This window comes from Mustela putorius, unplaced genomic scaffold (genome assembly GCF_011764305.1).
Source record: "Mustela putorius furo isolate JIRA1106 unplaced genomic scaffold, ASM1176430v1.1 tig00003853_pilon_pilon_pilon, whole genome shotgun sequence".
In the NCBI taxonomy this organism is placed as follows: domain Eukaryota; kingdom Metazoa; phylum Chordata; class Mammalia; order Carnivora; family Mustelidae; genus Mustela; species Mustela putorius.
This window is the reverse complement of record NW_025422005.1, coordinates 5,167,510-5,188,406: the sequence shown is the minus strand read 5'-3', so window position 1 is coordinate 5,188,406 and position 20,897 is coordinate 5,167,510. Positions and strand designations below refer to the sequence as shown.

The following is a 20,897-nucleotide window of genomic DNA, read 5'->3' as shown; positions in this document are numbered from 1 at the left end:
GGGAGAAGATATTCACAAATGACAATACAGACAAAGGGCTGATATTCAAGAGCTATAAAGAACTCCTCAAACTCAACACACACAGAACAGATAATCATGTCAAAAAGTGGGCAGAAGACATGAACAGACACTTCTCCAAAGAAGACATACAAATGGCTAACAGACACATGAAAAAGTGTTCATCATCATTAGCCATCAGGGAAATTCAAATCAAAACCACATTGAGATACCACCTTACACCAGTTAGAATGGCCAAAATTAATAGGACAGGAGACAACAAGTGATGGAGAGGATGCGGAGAAAGGGGAACCCTCTTACACTATTGGTGGAATGCAAGTTGGTACAGCCACTTTGGAAAACAGTGTGGAGATCCCTCAAAAATTTAAAAATAAAGCTACCCTATGACCCTGCAATTCCACTACTGGGAATTTATCCCAAAGGTACAGATGTGGTGAAAAGAAGGGCCATCTGTACCCCAATGTTCATGGCAGCAATGCCCACAGTTGTCAAACTATGGGAAGAGCCAAGATGCCCTTCAACAGACGAATGGATAAAGAAGATGTGGTCCATATATACAATGGAATATTATGCTTCCGTCAGAAAGGATGAATACCCAACTTTTGTATCAACAGGGACAGAGTGAAATAAGTCAAGCAGAGAAAGTCAATTATCATATGGTTTCACTTACTTGTGGAACATAAACACGAGGACATTAGGAGAAGGAAAGGAAGAATGAAGTGGGTGAATCAGAGGGGGAGACAAAGCATGAAAGACTGTGGACTCTGAGAAACAAACAGTGTTTTCAAAGAAGGAGTGTGGGAGGATGGGCGAGATTGTGGAAGGTCTTGAGGAGGACGTGTTGCATGGAGTGCTGAGTGTGGTACATAAACAATGGATCTTGGAACACTGAAAAAATAAAAGAAAAAGGGAAAATAATAAAATAAAAGCTCTAACAGATACAAAAAATAAAGAAGTATAATGACTTAGGTTAAAAGCAGAAGGAAAAAGAAGGTATACTATGAAAATATTAGTCAAAAGAAATTAGAGCAGCTATATTAATATAGAGAAAGTAGATTTCAGAAAAAGAAATGATGAAAAAGGAATTAAAAAGAACATTAATAATAGTAAAAGAGCCAATTCACCAAGAAGACACACCATTCCTAAATGTGCATGCACAACGAAAGAGCTTTAAAATCTGTGGAGCAAATCATGATAGAATGAAAAAGAAAGCTCATAATTATTCTTGGATATTCCAACAGTCTTCTCTTAATAATCAATAATTTCTAGTGCAGAAAATCAGTAAAATATACAAGATGTGAACATTATAAATCAACTTGATCTAATTGAGATTTAGAAAACATTCCACCCGGGCGCCTGGGTGGCTCAGTTGGTTAAGTGTCTGCCTTTGGCTCAGGTCATGATCCCAGAGTCTAGGGATAGAGCCCCGAATCAGGTTCCCTGCTTGATGAAGAATCTGCTTCTCCCTCTGTCCCTCCCCCTCTCATGCGCTCTCTCTCTCAAATAAATAAATAAAATATTTTTTAAAAAGACTAACATTCCATCCAAAACAATAGAATGCACATTCTTTTCAAATGCACATGGGGCATTCATCAAACTGGGTCATATTTTGAGTCATGAAACAGACATTAACAAACTTGAGATCATAAAAGTATATTTTCTGATCATAATGAAATTAAACCAATAATCAATTACAGTAAGATATCTGGGAAACACTGAAACACTTTGAAATTAAAAAGTACATTTCTAAATAATCTATGAGTCATAGAAGTCACAAGGAAATCAGAGAATATTTTGAACTGAATGAAAAAATTTTAAAATATCAAGGTTTGTGGAATCCAACTAAAACAGTGCTTAGAAGGAATCTACAAGATAGTTCCTCGACCTAACAAGTAAATTTAACCAGGTCACAGCATATGAAGTAGTATCCAAAAATCAAGTGTATTTTTATATGCTAGCAGTGAGCAATTTAAAAATAGGAATTACACAGACAGGACCATTCCAATAGCACCAAAATCCACATTATTACTCCCAAGTGAAAAAAATTTTAGATTGATCAAGAATCTGTATGCTGGTGTGTATAGCATCATAACTCATAATTGTCAGAGACTGCCCTTTAAATGGTGAGTGGATAAATCACGGCACACCATTAAATGGAATATAAAGTAATAAAAAGAACTGAAATGTTGATTCAGATGAATTTCAAATGCATTATGTTAAATGAAAGAAGCACATCTCAAAATGTTATGTACTGTATGATAATTCCATTTATATGATAGTCCTGTAGATATAAAACTTTATTTTTTTATGTATTATTATTTTTTTAAGACAACACTTGAGGGATGGAGGACGAATTGTCAGGGATGGACGAAGGGTAGGACGAAGATACAGACCACAAAGGGTCAGCTTGAGGGAAATTTAGGGGGTGAACAGAACTATTCTGAGTCTTGATTGTGGTGGGTTCCTGATTATTAACTTATCAAAACTCACAAAGCTGTTTGGCGAAAAGTGTACATTTTACTGCGTGATAAATTAAAAATGAAAAAAAAAGAGAATGAAATCCACACTCCTCATCTGAGTCCAACTGGAGCTACCAGTCCAGTTCAAAACACAGTAGGATTGCAAAGCAGGGTTCTAAATCAAGGACACTAGGGGAAACCCATTTTTGTTGTTGTTTTAGTCTGATAGAATAAAGAGGGAAAATAAATGTGCTGCATCATGTTATAAAAATAGTAAGATGACCAACACCTGTTGATGGATTTTTTTAAAAGATTTTATTTATTATTTGACAGAGAGAGAGATCACAAGTAGGCAGAGAGGCAGGCAGAGAGAGAGAGGAGGAAGCAGGCTCCCCGCTGAGCAGAGACCACGATATGGGACTCGATCCCAGGACCCCGAGCTTTAACCCACTGAGCCACCCAGGCGCCTGGAATTTTTTTTTTTTTTTTTTTTTTAAGTCAGAGGGTATTTCGTTCAGAAGAAAAATACTGAAGAGCTCAATAAGGCAATATCATGATTCCTTATATTACATGCATAACCAATTTCACGGGATGCTCCCATTTTTGGATCCTTCTCCTTGTTTTTCTTATTCCGGGAGAGCTACTGATACTGCTACCTTCCTTCCTTGTGCTTGAAATCACAATAGAGTAAAATGTAGGTCAAGTGCAGCAATGGCTTCTGTACAATTAGACAACTCCATCTTCAGCACGCAATGCAAGCACACCACAGTATATTTTCGTTTTGTTCTTCGATTGCCACACCACTGCTAGGTCGTCATTTGTTTTGGAAGCTATAGATTAGATGCATGTGCATTTGTTCTGGGAAGTATTCTGTATCTAAGTCTTCCCAACAGGAACGCCCACGAATTGGCTTGTGGCTAGGGCCAGTTGTGTGTGGAAGACATAAGTCCATCGAATGGTACAGACCATTAAGAACAAATATTTTTTCAGCATTTTGTAAACAGGAATGTTCTGTAAGTACTGTGTAATTTTACAGCACAGGATAACAGGGCCCTTTACTAAAAAGCAAAACCATACCATTTTCTTTAGCAATTTCTCAAAATAACTTTTGTTCCCAGGTGATGACTCAAAAGTTTTAATGGTGTGCAAACATACGACTAAATATCAAGTATAAAAAAATTCCTTAATAAGACAAAAATATATCCGCCCTGTAATTCTGACTATGAAATTCATACATTTTCATTTACTTTCAATTACAAGAACCATAGAGTGCAATTATGACGATGCTCAATTCTATGATAAAATCTAGAAATGGAGGCGCCTGGGTGGCTCAGTTGGTTGAGCAACTGCCTTCGGCTCAGGTCATGATCCTGGACTTCCAGGATCGAGTCCCGCATCGGGCTCCCAGCCCCTTGGGGAGTCTGCTTCTCCCTCTGACATTCTTCTCTCTCATGCTCTCTCTCACTCATTCTCTCTCAAATAAATAAATAAAATCTAAAAAATAAAATAAAATCTAGAAATGGACCCAGAATTAGCTTTCTAAATAATACCGATGTAATTTCTTTTAAAAAGTTTATCAATGGAAGTCCCTGGGTGGCTCAGTGGGTTAAGCCTCTGCCTTCACTCGGGTCATGGTCTCAGGGTCCTGGGATGGAGCCCCGCATCGGGCTCTCTGCTCAGCAGGGAGCCGGCTTCCCCCTCTCTCTGCCTGTCTCTCTGCCTGTCTGTGATCTCTGTCTGTCGAATAAATAAATAAAATATTTTTTAAAAAGAAAAGAAAAAAAAGTTTATCTATGATAAAGGTGTGGAATTGTTTAAAACGTGATATAGGGAAACCCTGTTAGAACCAATCTCTTTTGTTTGGAATATTCTAGTCAGTGACAGGACAGACAGCTCACAGACCGAAATCTGGCCTACCTCGACTGAGGTAGCATGGGTTTGCGTCCTGTGGATTAACATTAAAAATAATGACTTTTATATTTATTTAAAATTAACGCTAGCTCGAATACTATCTTAAGCATCCCTGTCTGAGCTGAATAGGGCTATCTGGAAATGGTAAAATTGTTTCTCTGTGTGAGTAGATAAATAGTCATCATCCGCGTCGCTTGTGGCAAATTGTCCTCTGTTCCTGCAGCCTGGGCCGAGATGGGTTTGCAGCAAGCAGTGCGGATGGCAGGAAGGCGCCAGAGAGGCCTGAAAGCCTCTGAGGTCCCCCAGACGCGGCCAGGGCAGGAAGGACTTTGTCAGATCTTCCCGGCGTCTTTGTGCGGGAGCAAGGGTAGCGCGCAGGTCTCTACGGAGACTGAACCTGGACACCTGGGATGCCATAGAACAGGTGCGGTGCAGGTGACGCCCGATGGGCCGGGAGACCAGATCGCTTGATTTTAGGGATGCAGCAAGAAAGGGGGCGTGTTTCAAGCACAACAATCCAAGTACCAACAACCATCTGCCAGGGGCCCCCTCAGCCCTAGGCCGGGGGCTCCACACCCCTCCCACCTCCGGGGGGCGCTCGGCCCCACGAGCCCTCCCCGCGCCTCCTGGCCACATCCCTGCGGACTTCACCGTCTCACTCACCCGGCTCCACGCGCGCGGTCCTGGGAGGCCTAGCCCAGGCTGGACCCCCGCCGCCAAGTTCCACCCCACTCCGCCCACCAAGGCCCCGACCCGCACCAGAGTTGGCCACGCCCCTACACATGTGCCACGCCCCCTCGCCGCGCCACGCCTCACCACTGCAGACACGTCACCCTTTGCCGGACCCAGCCCAGCCGCAGCTCCGCCCCATCACTCTCTCCAGGGCCGGCCTACGCGGTTCGCCACGCCCCCAAGCCGCGCCCAGGCCCCGCCTCCGCTCTGGATGCAGGTGCGGGAGGCGGCGCCCCCGTGCCCAAGTCCTCCCACCCCACTCCCCACACCCCAGGTGACAGACACTATGCCGGGCTTTCTCCTGCACTTCCAGGGCCCAGGGACCTCGTGCTCGGCCGACAATGTTTGTCTCCCAGACCCCTGGGCCCAGTCCAGGTGCTAGCGCCCGACAAAGCAGCCCTATAGACCCAAAGACAAGCAGACAGAAAAGAAAACTGATCTTTTGGAAATTGTCCAAGTACGTTCACTTTCTGAATGAGACTATGTACAAACAGTAAAACATAGTTTTACTGTACAAACAGTAAAACTATGTACATAGTAAGACTATGTACAAACCAGTAAAAGCTGTAAGTGGATGGATGGATGGATGGAGCTTGGGCAGAGGGAGGGACGGGTGACTGCATGGGTGAAGGGCGGCCGGGTGGATGAGACCACTTTAGAATAGTGGCCCTGGGAATCAGGACACTGGAAAATTCTACTAGAAAAGACTAGCTGTGATTTGGCCAGGCATGCCATGTATCACACAGACGACACATTCTTTAATTAAAGGTCGGCATCAACAAATATTGTTTGAGCACTGCTCTGTTGCAGGCAATGAGAATACAGCAGAAGCGCATGGACACCAGATTAAACCCACAGCATGTCTGAGGCTGTGGAGAAAAGCCAGGGCAGGTGAGGGGGCACAGGAGCTGAGGCAGGATCCTAAGGCAGCTTTTGATTAGATGGATTTGTGCTTGTAAATCACTGCGTGTCCGTCCCGGAGGAAGCATACTGCATGACGTATTTGAATAATAAGCACGTGGACGGATGGCAAGAGGAAAGCAGCCTCTGGCCCTCACAGCTGGTCCTGCTGAGCACTGATTTCACGAGCACCATCAGACGAGGTCACCTTGTGTCTGTGCTGGACCAGGACAAAACAACAGCACAGGCAAGCAGCTCTGCTCAGACAAAAACAAGAGCTCGTTTGAACCACAGGAATGATCCAACACCCGCTATCCTGGCTAACATGAGAGACGGCTGCTTCTCTTCCATCAAAGCTTGAGCCTCACACGGTTTGTCCTACTTTCTGGATAAAAGTGGTTGAGATATCCAAGCATAGGATCACCTCTGCTTCCAGATAGCCGCCAATCAAGAGCACAGCCCTACTTCTTGGAGCCCCTAGCCCCCCAAATCCCCCACCCCAGATCAGTTAGGTCCTTTTCAATGCCTCCTTACTGAGATACCGAATGGTTCCCCATGATATAAGGTTTTATTAAGATGAGTCAAAAAACCCCCAACTTTCTTTGGCTATCACTGTGTTCTTGGTGTTTGTTTTGTTTTGTTTTTATTTAGAAGACATTGCAAAAAATCAAGTAATAAAAATGAAATGATTTTCATGGAAACAATAGTTCAATATTCTATATTTTTAGAAACTTGAGAGATTCTCTCCATCTTTACATTGGAGGATTCAGGTGAACTAAATTCTGATCTTAGAGCAGGTCTGCAAGAAATATAGGAGGACTTTGGAAATGAAAGCTGCGTTACTGTTTCAGGGGACAAGAGGGTTTTCTCAGCTGAAACATCAAATAGTTCTATGAGTTAGGGACTCCGGTGCCCTGTGAAGAATTTAGTTTTAATGTCATGATCTGAGTCGGAATAGAAGTGTCAAGGATACAGGCTACCTTCCATTACCTACGAGTTAAGGAAGGGACATAGAAACGGTAATCATGAAAAAGTCACCCCACTGGCCCAGCTCGGCTCAGCGCCCACTCTCCCAGCAGACCTATCACTCTGCTTCACCCCACATCCAGCCCTCAGTCACAATTAAGATTCTCTGCAATGAAAAGTCTCCTGTGACATCGGAAATGTGGAAAGCGCTGGCTGAAGCCGTTCAGGCATCATTCAGGTGACATTTGAGTCATTCCCTTGAACAATGCCTACACGGGGCTCCCAGGCAATTGGATGGATCCAATCAATAACAAGAGTGGGTGTTTGCCCAGCACCCTTCCTGTCGCCGTCACTCGTGACGCATCCTCTGGCGCGTGAAGTCCAGACCCAGAGTGTCCTGCTTTGGCAGCTCACCCTCCTTTGGAAAGTGGCCTTCTAGGTCACAGGGATGGGGATGGACGTCTCTGCTAGAAAATCAATGCCTGAGAGTGAAGACCCAGCCCTCCTGCGGCTGCCCACGAGATCCCGTGGAAGGCAGCTATGCTCACCACTATACCACCAACGCGAGATCCCGAGGAAATGTGACATTTTCAAGGCAAATGGAAGGGCTTATTTTTTAGAGTTTATAAAAATCTAGCCCCATTGAGTAGGGCGGGTATCACTGGACACGTTGCTGTTTTCTCGTGTGGTCACCCTTCTTCCGGGGAGGGGTGGGCAGGGCCATGCTCGCCCAGTTCCACAAAGTGGCTCCTCTCATGTACCCCTGCAGCATAAGGACCCCTGAGCACCCGGGGCTACCCTGAAAATGGTCGGTCACAGAGCTCCCCACTTCCCACAGTGTCAGGTCCTGTGAAGGATGTCAAGTATGGTGACACGGGGTCCTAGAGCAGGCCCAGTGCTCATCACACGCCGCAGGAGCTTGGCAGGCTTCTGGACCTCGAGCAGCCTCCCTTCCATCATCTGAAAAGCAGGGATGTTGCCGCAGCTCTGCCTGCCACCCTGGAGACCTGGGCATGTGCTGCGCACAACACGCAGAACCTGGACACCCGCACTGACATCATCGATATTATTCCACCAACAGAGGAAGTGCCCAACCTGCTAGGCTTTTCCCCATTATTTCTTGAGCCCATTCTAATCAGCCTCTCAACCCTTGGTGCCATCAAAACTGTTCCTGCCAAAGATGTGGTCAGTCTCCTGGGCCCTCACCTGCTCCACGCTGCTCCCCTGTCTGCCCTCACGTCCTTGGTGATGTGTGTGGCCACACGCCTTTACACACCCCCTGCTGACTCCAGGTTCTATCTACAGCCCAGGTCTTCCTCCTGGACCCAGTGTACGTCCAGTTCCTTCTCGACCTTTGCCTGGGCGGGGGGGGGGGGCGCTAACAGACCCCCAAACCAATATGTCCAAACCACTCCCGACAATCCCCTGCAAGCCGGCGCTCCCCACGACTGTCCCCGTTTTGTTACGGGCGAGGCCGCCCTTCCAGGTTCTCAGGCCAAGGGCGCTGGGGCATCCTCCATGCCTGTCTGTGTGTGGCAGCCAATTCGCCAGCAAATCCTAGTGGTTCGTCCTTCAAGCAGCTGCAGAATCTGGCCATTCTCACCCCGCCCTTCCAGCCTCCAGAGAGCGGCCTCTCCACTTCCACCTTGTCCCCCGTGCCCACTTCCTTATGCCAGACTGAATCTTTTAAAACATCATTCACATTCGGCCATATATTTGCTCCAAAAGGGCTTCTGTTCTACTCACTTTAAAGCCAGAAGTCCTTAAAATAACCAAAAAGAACCAAAATTTGCCCCGCTACCATCTTTTGTCTGCAGCCCGCACTGTTCTCCCCCTTAATACTGCTGGACCCATGCTGACCTCCTGGGTGTTGCTCAAAGCTCAAAAAGGCATAAACCAATCCTACCCCAGGGCCTTGGCAATTGCTATTACCTTTGCCTGGAATGTTTTGTTTTTGTTTTTTTCCCAGATAGCACATGGCACTCTCTTCCTTTCCTTCTATACTGATTACCCAAAATGGCCCCGTGCCCTACCACCACCCTCCTGAGCCTACTCAGTTTTTTGCAGCACCTGTCACCTTCTGATGCCCTAGATATTGAATGACACAACTCCCTTGTTTCAAACCCTTCCTTGTCTCTCCTCTTTTCTATTAAAGGACAAAAATCCAAATTCCTTAACTTGGCGATGTGATCTAATCATCTAGGTGACTACCCCTCTGGTCTTGGCAAGCTGGGTCCAGCCTTTTGCAAACACACCGAGCACATCGTCAGGGCTTCGGTTCAGGCTGTGTTCTCACTCGGCCCCCGATCACCTCTCCCACGAAGCCCCAATTCTCCTGGGGGGTGGGAGCGACTGTGATTCCCGAGGGATACTGCCCCAGTGCGACTGACAAGGGAGGCACTCAGGAGCTCTTTACACGCAATGGTTACTCCAGATATACATTAACATAAACTAAGTCTATATCCAATATAGATTAGGTTAAATTTTTCATGAATATGCATTCATGCAAATGAACCCAAGAGCCTGCAACTAATAGAAGTAAGAGTGGACCCCTATGATGTCTGAAACATCATCTGAATGGGAGCTGTGCTGGTGTCAGGGACCCAGGTCGGCTTCAAAAACAGCATAATCGCTGTAGTGTTTGAAGAGCACAAACGCATTTCTGATTGACTGTCCTGAATTTTGACAGCGCTCACTAAGGAAGCACCGGACAGGCTTGAAACACTAAGCAGAGTCACTTCTATCAAATTCTCCTCACAACTGAGGACTATCCGCAAAAGTTAGGCCCATGGGACTCACAGACAGACACAGCAGCAGCTTTGGTGAACTCAGATCAGTTTCAAAACAGACCAGAGATTTCTGACTCCGATGTTTATCCAGTGGACACTGGTGCTCCATGGGCACGAGTCACTCCAAATATGTCATACTCACTGTTTGCTTCTTCAAAGACACAAAAAATTCCCTTCTGGTTTAAAAAGTTAATTTGTGGGGTGCCCGTGTGGGTCAGCCCATTATGCGTCTGCCTTTGGCTCAAGCCATGATCCCAGGGTCCTGGGATCGAGCCCCCGGTGGAGCCCTACATTGTGGGCCGGTGGGGGGCCCTGATCAGTGGAGAGTCCGCCCCTCCCTCTACCCTCCCTGTGCTTGTGCTCTCTTTCTCTCTCTCTCAAGTAAAGAAATGAAAATCCTTGGGGGAAAAAAAGGTAATTTGCAACTAATGAAAGGGACCTCCCTACCACGAAAGGTTGTCATCATCAGTCGTACCTGTTCTGCTGTAACCACAGAGCTGCGTTGCTTAACGCAAGGACCGTTAGGACTGAGTGATGTATCAGTATGTTTCTGGGACAAGGTGACATTGTCATTGATGGTCTGCTGAAGGAAAGAAGCTAATTTTCTTTTGAGCTTAAGCTTTTAGTAGTAACTTAATTAGGCCATCCTGTAAAATTATCACTAAGAACCGTCAGAAGTACCCCTGAGTCACCGGAGGATGACAAAGCTTGGCAGGGAGCCCCTTCCATAGAGAAGAGGAGCCTCTCCCAGAAACGTCCTCAAGGGGCACCAGCGCCCCCGAGCCCCTGCCTGCCTGCTTCCTGACCCCCACGGCAGGACTTGGCTTCCTGAATGCTTTATACAGACGCGTGTAACTGACAGACATAATAAATAGCGATGCAACGTGTACAATGCAACAGCACCTGAAAGAAACCACCGTCACCCTCGCACAGCTACTTTCACCTTTGTGAGATTACATGCCAGTTCTTGTCCACTGTCCTTTTCCCACAGTCTCCTTGTATTCTAATTCCTTAACATTACTCTGTTTTCCAAGTTTCTTTTTTCTTTTAAAGACTTATATGAGAGAGAGACACACACACACACAGAGAATATGCAGCAGAAGGGAGAAGAGAGACAGGGAGAGACAATCTCAAGCAGACTCCGTGCTGAGCGTGAAGCCAGCATGTGGGGCTCCATCCCAGGAGCCTGAGATCACGACCTGAGCTGAAACCAAGAGTCAAGTGCCCAAGGGACTGAGCCACCCAGTCAGCCCTGTTTTCCAAGTTTCTAAGCTCCATGATCTTCAAACTTACATGCTTATTTTAGGTATTTAGGGCAGAACCAGGTGCCTGAAAGGTGAATTATGGCTTGTCGGTGTGTACTATTTGAAGACATAGTGGGCTTACATTTTTTTTTTGTCATTCTTTTAAAATTTAATTAATTAATTTAGAGACTGTGCACAAACAAGGGGAGGGGCAGAGGAGAGAGAGAATCCCAAGCAAACCCCCCACTGAGCACAGAGCCCGATGCAGGGCTCCATGTCATGACCCTGAGATCATGACCTGAGCCGAAATCAAGAGTTGGACACTTAACCAACTGAGCCATGCAGGCGTCCCTGTCATTCTTGTTTTTTAGTTTGAATTTGTTGCCAAGAGAAAGGGATAGCCCTTAAAATCCAGATTTCTAATATCAAGATTTGGCAACTAGCAGCAGGAGTCCACCTTTAGAGAGAGCATAAGCTCTCTACTTTGCCACACTCCCCACCACTCCCTATTGCATTCACCAAGCTGGCTTCGCTCACTTACATGATCACCTCTGACTCCTGTATGCAGTTCAGTCTGCGGTCTTTGATCTAACGTCTTGGCCTCCATAACTAAGGCTGCTGCTGATGCATTGCTGCTGTTGTGTTATTTCCTTAGGGTAAATTTCTGGAAGCAGGCTTACCAGGTGTAAGTGTATTTTCTCTCCTGCCATACTGTATTCAGTTTGGGATGTCTGGTGGGGCCACAGTCCTCTCTTGTGTATGAGCTGCCCCAGGAACCCTCCATGGGGATGTTCAGCAAAAGCTCTGCTGAACTGGGCCTGTTGAACCCTCTCTTCTAGGAATTTGCAAATTGGATTTAAAGATACTGTGTCGGAGCTGATCTCCTTCAACTGAAGAAAGGCAAATACGGGTCAGTGGGGTGTATGTCTGGTCAAATACATGTGGAAAAGAAAAGAAAGCCAGTTTTGCAAAGAGAAAACAAAGAATGAGCTAAAATGGGCAGAGATTTATCAAGGCAAGGAAGTGTGGAGCCAGAGAGACGGACGGAGGGAGGCAAGCGTGGTTTCTGTTGGCACCAACCCGCAGGTTGAGTGCCTCTTTCTGTCATCTTGGTCCACAGCTGTGTCGTGCACCCGGCAGTGTAGGTGTGTTGTGGGCGCTGAGACGTCTGCTGAATGGCTAGAGGAGTCTGAAGATGACCACCTTCTGTCCCGCCAGAACTGTGTGCGCAGTTGCCCTGACATTGTCCGTGTCCCTGTCCCAGCACTGACAACGCCCTGCTGCCCATCCAGGGGTCTGGGCTGGACCAATCCTGCTCATGAGCAGTACGGCCCCCGACCCCCCACCGGGGATGCGACTCTCCCGCCAGTGCTCCATCCGCTTCCAGGCCGTTCCTCCATTTCCTCTGGGAGATCCTGCACGTGTATGGCTCCCTGACTCCACCTGGGTCTGTGCTCCCCCGTCCCCCTTTCCAGAGGCCTCCTGCCTGCCTGTCTGCCCACCAGCCTTGCTGCACTGTCTCTTCACTCTGCTTTATTCCCCGTAGCAGTAAAAAATTATCATCGCAAATACTCATTTTGCTGTCTGTTGCCTCTGGCAGGAAAGTTCACGAGAGTAGAAACTTACTTTGTTCTCTGCTTTTCCCCCGAAACATGGCCCGACACGGGATGGTGCCCCACTCGCTGACTCAGCAGATATTTACTAAGTGCCTCTAGTTTGATAAGGACCTGAAATATGTAACCAGGCCGGAGGGCTCAGTGCGGTGGGATAAGCTGAGAGAGGCATGAACATGAGTAATGCCTGGGATAGGTTTGTTGCGATTTTTAAGTAGCGCCGTCAGGGAAGACCTCACAGAGGATGTAACATTCTAGCAAACACTCAAAGGAGGGGAGGAAGGGAGGCAGGTGCACATCAAGCAAAGAACATTTCAGGTGGCGAGCAGCCATTGCAAAGGTCCTGAGGCAGGAATGTGTTCAGGAAGCAGTCGAGTTTAGCTGTAAGCAGAGAACAGCACTGGAAGAACTGAAACATGGAATAGGAGCTACAGGGGATTTAAGAGACAATCAGCCTCATCAGGGATCAGTCACGTACAAGATGATGCACCCATGTCAAGTGTAGAGTTTGATGAGTTTTGGTCCACATATATCTATGACCATGTAGCCCTATCCTTGGTCAAGATAGAGGACATTTTCATTACCCAAGAAAGCTCCCTCATCCTTGCACAGTCAACCCTCCACCTCCCACAGAAGTGTGCTGCAAGTTCTAGAATGTCATCTGAATGGAATCATGCCACATGTACTGTCCTTGGTCTGGCTTTACTTCACGCTGCCCAAAATCCTTGAGACCCACCCTGTCATGTTTACCAGCCACTGTTGGGTAGAGTTCTGTTGAGTAGAATTCTATCCTCCAGCTCAGCCCGGCTTGTTTGTCCACTCGTCTGTGGGTGGACCTTGGGCTGCTTGCAGTTTTCCAGGGTTGGGAATAAAGCTGCTTGGAATGTTGCGTGCAAGTGATTCTCGGATCAATGCATTTGTTTCCCTCGAGTATGTGGAGACCTTGCAGAGGGATTTCAGGGTTTGCACAGTTTAAGGGATATTTAACTTTATGAGAAACTTACAAACTGTTTTCCAGGGAGGTTGTGCTGTTTTGCGTTCCCCCACGGGCTCGCTCCTTCTCTAATGCTTGGGATCATCAGTCTTTCTGATCACAGCTGCTGTACTGGGGTGGGTGTATGGTAGCCCCTCACTGTGATTTTAATTTGCATTTCTCTGATGAGAATGATGTGGAATATTTCATGTCCTTATTAGAGACTTGTATACCTTCTCTTTTGAAGTATGTGTTTATTCCTTTCATGGGGTTTTTGGCTTACTGAGTTATGGTTCTTTCTATGTATATATATTTTATATCTATGGAGAAATCTTTCATCAGGCATATGTATTCTGACTTTTCTCCTAGAAGGGACTGGTCTTTTCATTTTCTTACCGGTATCTCTTAGCAGATGTTTCTAATTCTGGAGCAGTCAAATTGATCCATTTCTTGCTTATGTGGTTGATGTCTCAGCTAAGAAACTTCTACCTGCCTTAAGGTTGGGAAGGGGCTCGTGATTTTGTTTTTCTAGTAATTCCACAGTTTTAACTTTTATTTGAGGTCCATATGGGGTTCTGAGCAAGAACCTGACATGATTCGACTTGTGCTGTGTAGACGCTGGTGGGGTGGAGTATAGACCCAAGGACACCCACGGTGAGGCCATTTGATGGTCCAGGCTGGGGCCAGGCCAGCAGACTGCCAAGGGGAGCAGTCAGTCACAGGAAATATTCATTGGTGAGGTTTTCAGGCGTGTGTTTCATTCCTCCTTGATGAACAATATTGAAATTCAAGACTTGCTCTGAGCCTGAAGGTTTGCTGTGCATTTTAACTTAACTTCACTAAAGAACTGGTTTTAAGTGTTAATCTGCACATTGTCATTCTTCGGCCATGGCAGTCTGCGATACAACAGGACAATTCATCTATCGCTCTTGATTAAGAAAAGGGAAACCAACACATTCCATGTCACGCTCTGTGTCACTCCTGCTAGGACTCAGACATCCATGTCCTTGCCTTGGCCACTTCAACTCATGCGTGACCCTTTCTTTGACTTATGACTTATTGCTGTCAGTCCTTTGCCCAGATTCATAAATGTAACTATTCTTTTTATATCTACTTTGTATACTAGGCATTGACAGCAAATTTATTTATTGTCTGTGAGTTGTTACCTTGAAAAATTACATCAATGCAAAGTGATTGCCTTTTAGCCTTCATAGCCAATAAATTTAATTTTTTGGAGGGGGTGAATGAGTCATAGGATCATATATATAACCACTGATCACAGAATAAGGAGTAAGCTGGAAGTTCCGAGCAACAGAAGCCAAGAAGGGAGACTCCTGTCTCTTGCCCAGCATGTATAAGCTGATCCCCTGGTGTTTGCTTTTCATGGGATGTTTACATCCTCTCCTTGCTCTACCTGTCCCTGACTCCAGGGAAGAGACCCTGCGGCTCTCAGGTAAATTGAATTTGTTTCCCTTCTGTTAGTCTTGGAAGAGTCTTCAAGGGTCTTAAATGCAAAGTTAGAGATAAGAATGGGAATTCTTGTTTGCAGAAGTCTTTTCAGTCCTAGCTATAGATAGAATCCTAGAGGACCCTTACAATCCATTTTAGGCTTTTTTTTTTTTTCATTCTAAAACAGAAGAGAAAAAAAGGGTAGCTTTGCTTATTTCCTGTTATTTCTGTAACCCAAACTTTTGTTTTGGTCAACTTTTTTTTTTTTCAGTTTAAAAAATTGTATGACATTTTAAACATCAATTCCTTTTGGTTTCTATTTTAAATGAACTGGTTGGATGTAGAATTTGTTTGTTCCAATTATAGATTATTTTATACCATTTTCAGTTAAAAGTAATCATCTGATATGTGTTACATGAAACACAAATGTTCGTTAAGGAATAAAAAAGGGACAGTTTGGAGCTTGGGATGACATTGGTTTCCAGGTCAAGTATCTTGTCCTTTTTGATTTATATCTCATTCAGTTTAAGTATAAGTTGAATTAAAAAAAGAATCGGTCAGTACTTATTTGGCTATTTCCTCTTAATTTAGTTTAAGGAATAAAACATTTTAACTGGATTTTATCTTGTCTTTAATTTGGGGTACTTTTAAACTTTTTTTTTTTAAAGGAAAAAACTCTTCTATGCCATTGATTTTATCACTCCTAGTCTCCAAAGTTTCTCCCAAGAGGCTTTTTGATGATGGCCAAGCACTGTTGGCTACTCACACATGCCCCGTCCATGGCTGCAACCCCTGACCTCCCGTTGTGTTAGCGGCCAAAAACAGGCATTAACTTTATTGAATCTCTGCTACTTAAAAAGAACAGTGAGAGGCAAGCACAAGATGAAATCAAGACCGGCTCTATCACTGTCCTTTTAAAAAATGTACATATTAAGGTTTTTTTTTAAAGCTCTGATGAGTGCAGCATCTTGCTCAAACCCTAAACAGGTGACAGCCTCCCTTCAAGTTCTTGTCTCAGTTTTTCTAATTTAGTTGTTCCTACATAAATGAGCCTCAAGACACGTGGCCGAATTTTACAGGTTTTTTATTAATATGCTTCAGAAATATTGCAAATGTGCTCGGATGTCTTTGTAATGCCTTCTAGCTGAGGTCGTAGCACCGCATCTGCAAGCTGAAAGCCAGCTGGCGTTCTGGGGCTCCCGGAGCCTCTGATCTCAGCACCGCGGCTGCCAGCCAAGAGAGCCATCCTGGTGCCAAGTGTCCCCGCAGCATACCTTCCGCCTTCCTCCCATGTCCCACACCTCGCACGCACGACCCATACGCATCCCAAGCACACTTGCCATACATCTTATATTCAGCTGACCAAGTCTCACATTAAAAATGTTACTATCAAAGTCTTTAAAGAGGATTTTAAAGGCTGAATCTGTTCTAATGATGGCGGTCTTCAAGTCTTGAAGGCCAGAGAGACAAGGAGTACTGACATCTTATTTGGTTATCAGAAGAACATGGACAGTCTTGGCTCGCAGAAAAGCACCCCTTCCCTCTTCCTACCTATGCTATCACTCAGATCATCCACAAGTGAAAGGTAACGGGCAGCAGAAGAGAAATAGGAACAAAAGAGGACCACTTTTCCAGTGGAAACATTTTTCAATGGGCCCTGTGGCTCAGCCTCTGCTCTCCTATTTGGGGCGGCTGAGCAGTTGGGCAAAGGCGTAGAGTCAGAATTAGATGCCCTTCTCTTGATTTTCTGTGCTGCCGGCTCACAAATCGGACCGTAGCCTCCCCACCTCTCTGTTGAGATACCAATGATAATTCACGAACACAGCACTGGAGGCTTCCCTAGTATTCCCTCCCTGCCCCAGAGCCCCCCTGAACACAATAGGGAACAGGTAATTGAAGGGTGAACAGCGTGACTAACCTCTATTTTACTCTAAGTAGCACCTGATGGAGACACGAGATCAGCCTTGGATGAACTGGAGAGAGTGTCCCTCCTGCAAATGCTGCTGGAGATGTCAGGGGCAGAGAGGGGTGATGGTCTCAGGAAGGCAGGTAAAAGAATTCTTGCACAGATCGGTGGTCTGATTTTATTGCTACTGAATTACTCTCTTCTCCACTAGATGAGGTAAAAACCCGTTTTGGAAGAGAAAGATGACCTATAAAACAGGCTAATAAATTGCCCGCCACTCTCCCCTTCTGGGGTCGAGACGGCTCTGCAATCTTGTGTTTTCTCTTTCTCCCCAACTCCTCGCCAGCATCGCGCTCTCTGTGCCATCCCAGCTTATGTATATATATATTTTATCCTGCACGGATTTATATGGAGGGGAAGGGGGGTGTTATCGCAGTTTCCAGTAAGTGCAATTTGAAATCCCACTTTCCCTCTTGCTAAAATCTTAGGCAAACTACTTAATCACCTGGTGCCTCCGTTTCTTATCAGTAGGTGGGATTGGGACACATGCCACCTCCGAGGGCTGTTGTGAAGGCAAGGAGACAGGCCGGGTAAAGGGCCCCCCGCAGTCGCACACGGCCACCAATCAACTGTCCGCTTTTACGGTTTTCTCTGACTGTACTCTACGCACAGACACAAATTCCCAGGACATTCTGGAAATGAAATGAAGCCTTTTTTTTCTCCCTGGAGAAGGGGGTGGGGTGCGGGGCAGAGGGAGGAGGACGATCTTCGGCAGGCTCCACACTGAGCACAGAGCCTGACCCCAAGATCAGGATCTGAGCCCAACTCAAGAGTCTGACACTTAACTGACTGAACCACCCCGGCAGCGGGAGTCCACAAAGGGCGCTGCATTCTCCCGAAGTTAGCAGCTCAGTAGTTTATTGGAAACATTTTTAAATGAATGGAACATTTACTAGAAAGAAGTTCATTCATTTAAAATGTTTCCAATAAACTACTGAGCTGCTAACTTCCTGGGGAGAAAGCAGCGCCCTTTGTGGACTCCCGTCAGCAAGAAAGAACAGGGGCCCTGCCTGGCGGCCTTCAAGGAAACATCACTGCGGCGTGAAAACAGGAAGATCAGAAGTTAGACGTGACTTAGTAATATTCTAAGAAAAACAAGCATAAACCGGAAATCACAGATCTGATGATGAATGGTTTCCGAATACTGTTTTCCAGGTCTCGGTACCAACATTGCTAACACCAGAGGAAGCATGAAAAAGGTAAGTGGCTCTATTTATGACGGTCAGGTGAAGCATTTTATACCTTGACTTTAGAGGATCCTGAATTCTTGAACTGGGTTGTGTCCTGGGTGGAAATCATCCCTTCAAGTAACTGGCCAATCGGTGTTATTTCAAAGCATTACCTTTCCTAAATTCTGATCCGTATTAGATGTGACCACAAGCATTTTCCCAGAGCCTGTTTTGGGTAAAAATTACTGTAATAAGTTTAAGGGAATGAACAATAGATAAGTCCCTACTCTCCAGTCTGTCATCCCTGTGCGAGCTCTTTCATCATCCCCCCACGTGGCCCGGGGCCGGCAGCCCTGGTGTCACTGGGAAGCTCGTGAGAAATGCAGAATCTCATAGGGAGTCAAAATCCCCGCCCCAGCACGAACCACGGGTGACTCGCATGCGCATTCCAGCCGCTGGGTGCAGGGTCTAAGTGGAAGAGCGCTGTGCTCAAACACGCAGGTGGAGCACGGGCCACCGAGGGCGGGGCACCCGCTGTACTCTGGGTGTGGGGGAAAGAGTGGGAGAGGGAACCGGGGAATGATAATAGTAGATGGCTAGAAATGGCATGCAATTCCCGGAGGGCCTCCGATGCTGAAAGGCAAGTCTGCACTTGACCATCATCACTAACACCCCCAAACTCTACGTGCTTCCCGAAGGGTTTGTGGGTACACCAGTCCCAGCAGCCAATCGACCATGCCCACTGTTCTAGCCTCTCCCACCTCGGTGATCCTCTGTTATGTCAGCACACCGAAACCTCTACGAAATCCCGAGGTAAACTTATTTAACTTTAATCAAGAACTTCCCAAACATTTTGGCCAGAGACATCTTTTTTGGTGTAGTACCCACTAGCATCCTTGTAAAAATATACCGGACATACTGCATCCTAGAGACGGCAGACACGGCCTGTGGTCCCAATGGGGCGAAACCACCCAGCAGGGGTCGGTGTGGTGTCTGCAGGTGACGAAGTAAAAGTCATCATTCTCAGGTTTATATTCTTCTGAGTAGAAGGAAGATGGCTAAGATTCTAAAATCACAAAGGTGATTAGTTGGATCTGCTCGTGCCGTTCTGCAGTAGCGACAATACTCAGGGCCCACACTTCAAGAGAAGTTCATTTCAGGGGAAATACAAGATCTGTTTCACAAAGAAGATAATAAATAAATGGACAGAACATGTTACTGACCGAGTATTTCAATAGAGATGGGTCAGTGAGGGCTTGGGGAACTTCACAGCCATCAGTGGGCTGGACCCCTTTCCAGAACCACCACACTCCAGGTTCCTAGTGCAATTACACACCACATGACAGAGCAGACACTTTTCAGAGGTCCTAAGTCTTAACTATGGTTCCTCTTACTTGTTGGGGTCTTAATACATTGATAACCTCTTTTTTTTTGTTTGTTTGTGGGGTTAGTTTCAAGCCTTCTCTGGACGAGATCCTAACATTTTCCTGAGTCATCTTTTGGCCAGATACAGGAAACAAGATGAGAAACGTGGGTCTCCTTCTGAATGCTTCTGGAAATACTGTGTCTGAAGTGAAATGAACATCTACTAGTCAACCCAAAAACAACCATCTTAGAAAGTTAAAAACAAAAATGCCTGATTTGAAAATAGTATAGAAAAAAACTTAACCCTGCTCATTATTATTTGGAAAATAAATCCTGTATGTTTTGCAAATATCATGAGTGGTCATTTTACTTATAAATGTATCCTGAAAATTTATTACTTTTCTTTCCATCAATTTATCCTTGAATTCTCTGAAAATTTAAAAAGTGAAGCTAGTAAGTGAACAGAAGCAAAAGTAAAATTTAGCTAAGAGAGTTACACTACAAATTGTTTAAACATTATCTTACCTTTATGTCCTCTCAACCTTAAAAATCACAACTAATGTTATTGCTTAAAAAAAAGTCTGTGGGCGCCTGGGTGGCTCAGTCAGTTAAGCACCAGTTAAGCTGGCTGCCTTCAGCTCAGTTCATGATCCCAGGGTCCGTGGATCAAGCTCTGGGTCTCCCAGGGCTCCCTGCTCACTGGGGAGTCTGCTTCTTCCTCTGTCCCTGCCCCACACAAACCCCCTTGCAAGAACACGTGTGTGTGTGAGTGTGTGTGTGTGTGTGTGTGTGTGTGTGTGTGTCTGCGCTCGCTCTCTCTGAAATAAATAAAATCTAAAAAAAAAAAAAAAGGAAAACCTTTTACTTCCTGGATTTAAGACCTCAAGGACAAATCTGTAGGGATAGACGTCTCAAGCTCGAAGAACGGATGCGTCACCTCGGGGGCCATGTGGCCACGAAGCGGCCGTGGGAACACTGGTATCTCGCGCTGTAGAAACGAAGCTATGCTCGTTCCCCGGCCCGACGCACAACGCGGGCACCACAAAGCCGGTTCATATTTTCGACACCAGAAGGCCTCGGAGGAACTCCGGGGCTGTGTTTCAGGGGTAGGGGGGGTGACGACCCCCGCGGATGGGGCTCCGGGGTGGGATTGGGACCTTCGCACCCCTGCCCCCGCCGTGCAGGGCGAGTCGTCCGCCCGCCAGGGAAGGGCTCCCTCCAGCCCGCGGGCTGCTGCGAGTTGAGGGTTCGAGCGAGGCTTCTCTTTGCCTCGGGCGGCTGCGGACATGAAAATTCACGGCAGGCGCCCGGAGCGGCTCTGGGTAGAGCCGCGCGCCCGGGGT

General features: G+C 46.2%; 1 protein-coding gene across 1 annotated transcript; it reads left to right on the top strand.

The window, feature by feature from the left end:
• The first annotated feature begins 5,979 nt into the window (after positions 1 to 5,979).
• UTS2 (urotensin 2) lies at positions 5,980 to 19,803 on the top strand. Its single transcript, XM_013064591.2, is given in 7 exon segments — positions 5,980 to 6,011; positions 14,501 to 14,611; positions 14,613 to 14,669; positions 14,955 to 15,058; positions 16,993 to 17,103; positions 18,176 to 18,219; positions 19,641 to 19,803. Coding segments are annotated over 7 exon segments (579 nt in total). The 3' UTR covers positions 19,761 to 19,803.
• The last annotated feature ends 1,094 nt before the right edge of the window (positions 19,804 to 20,897 follow it).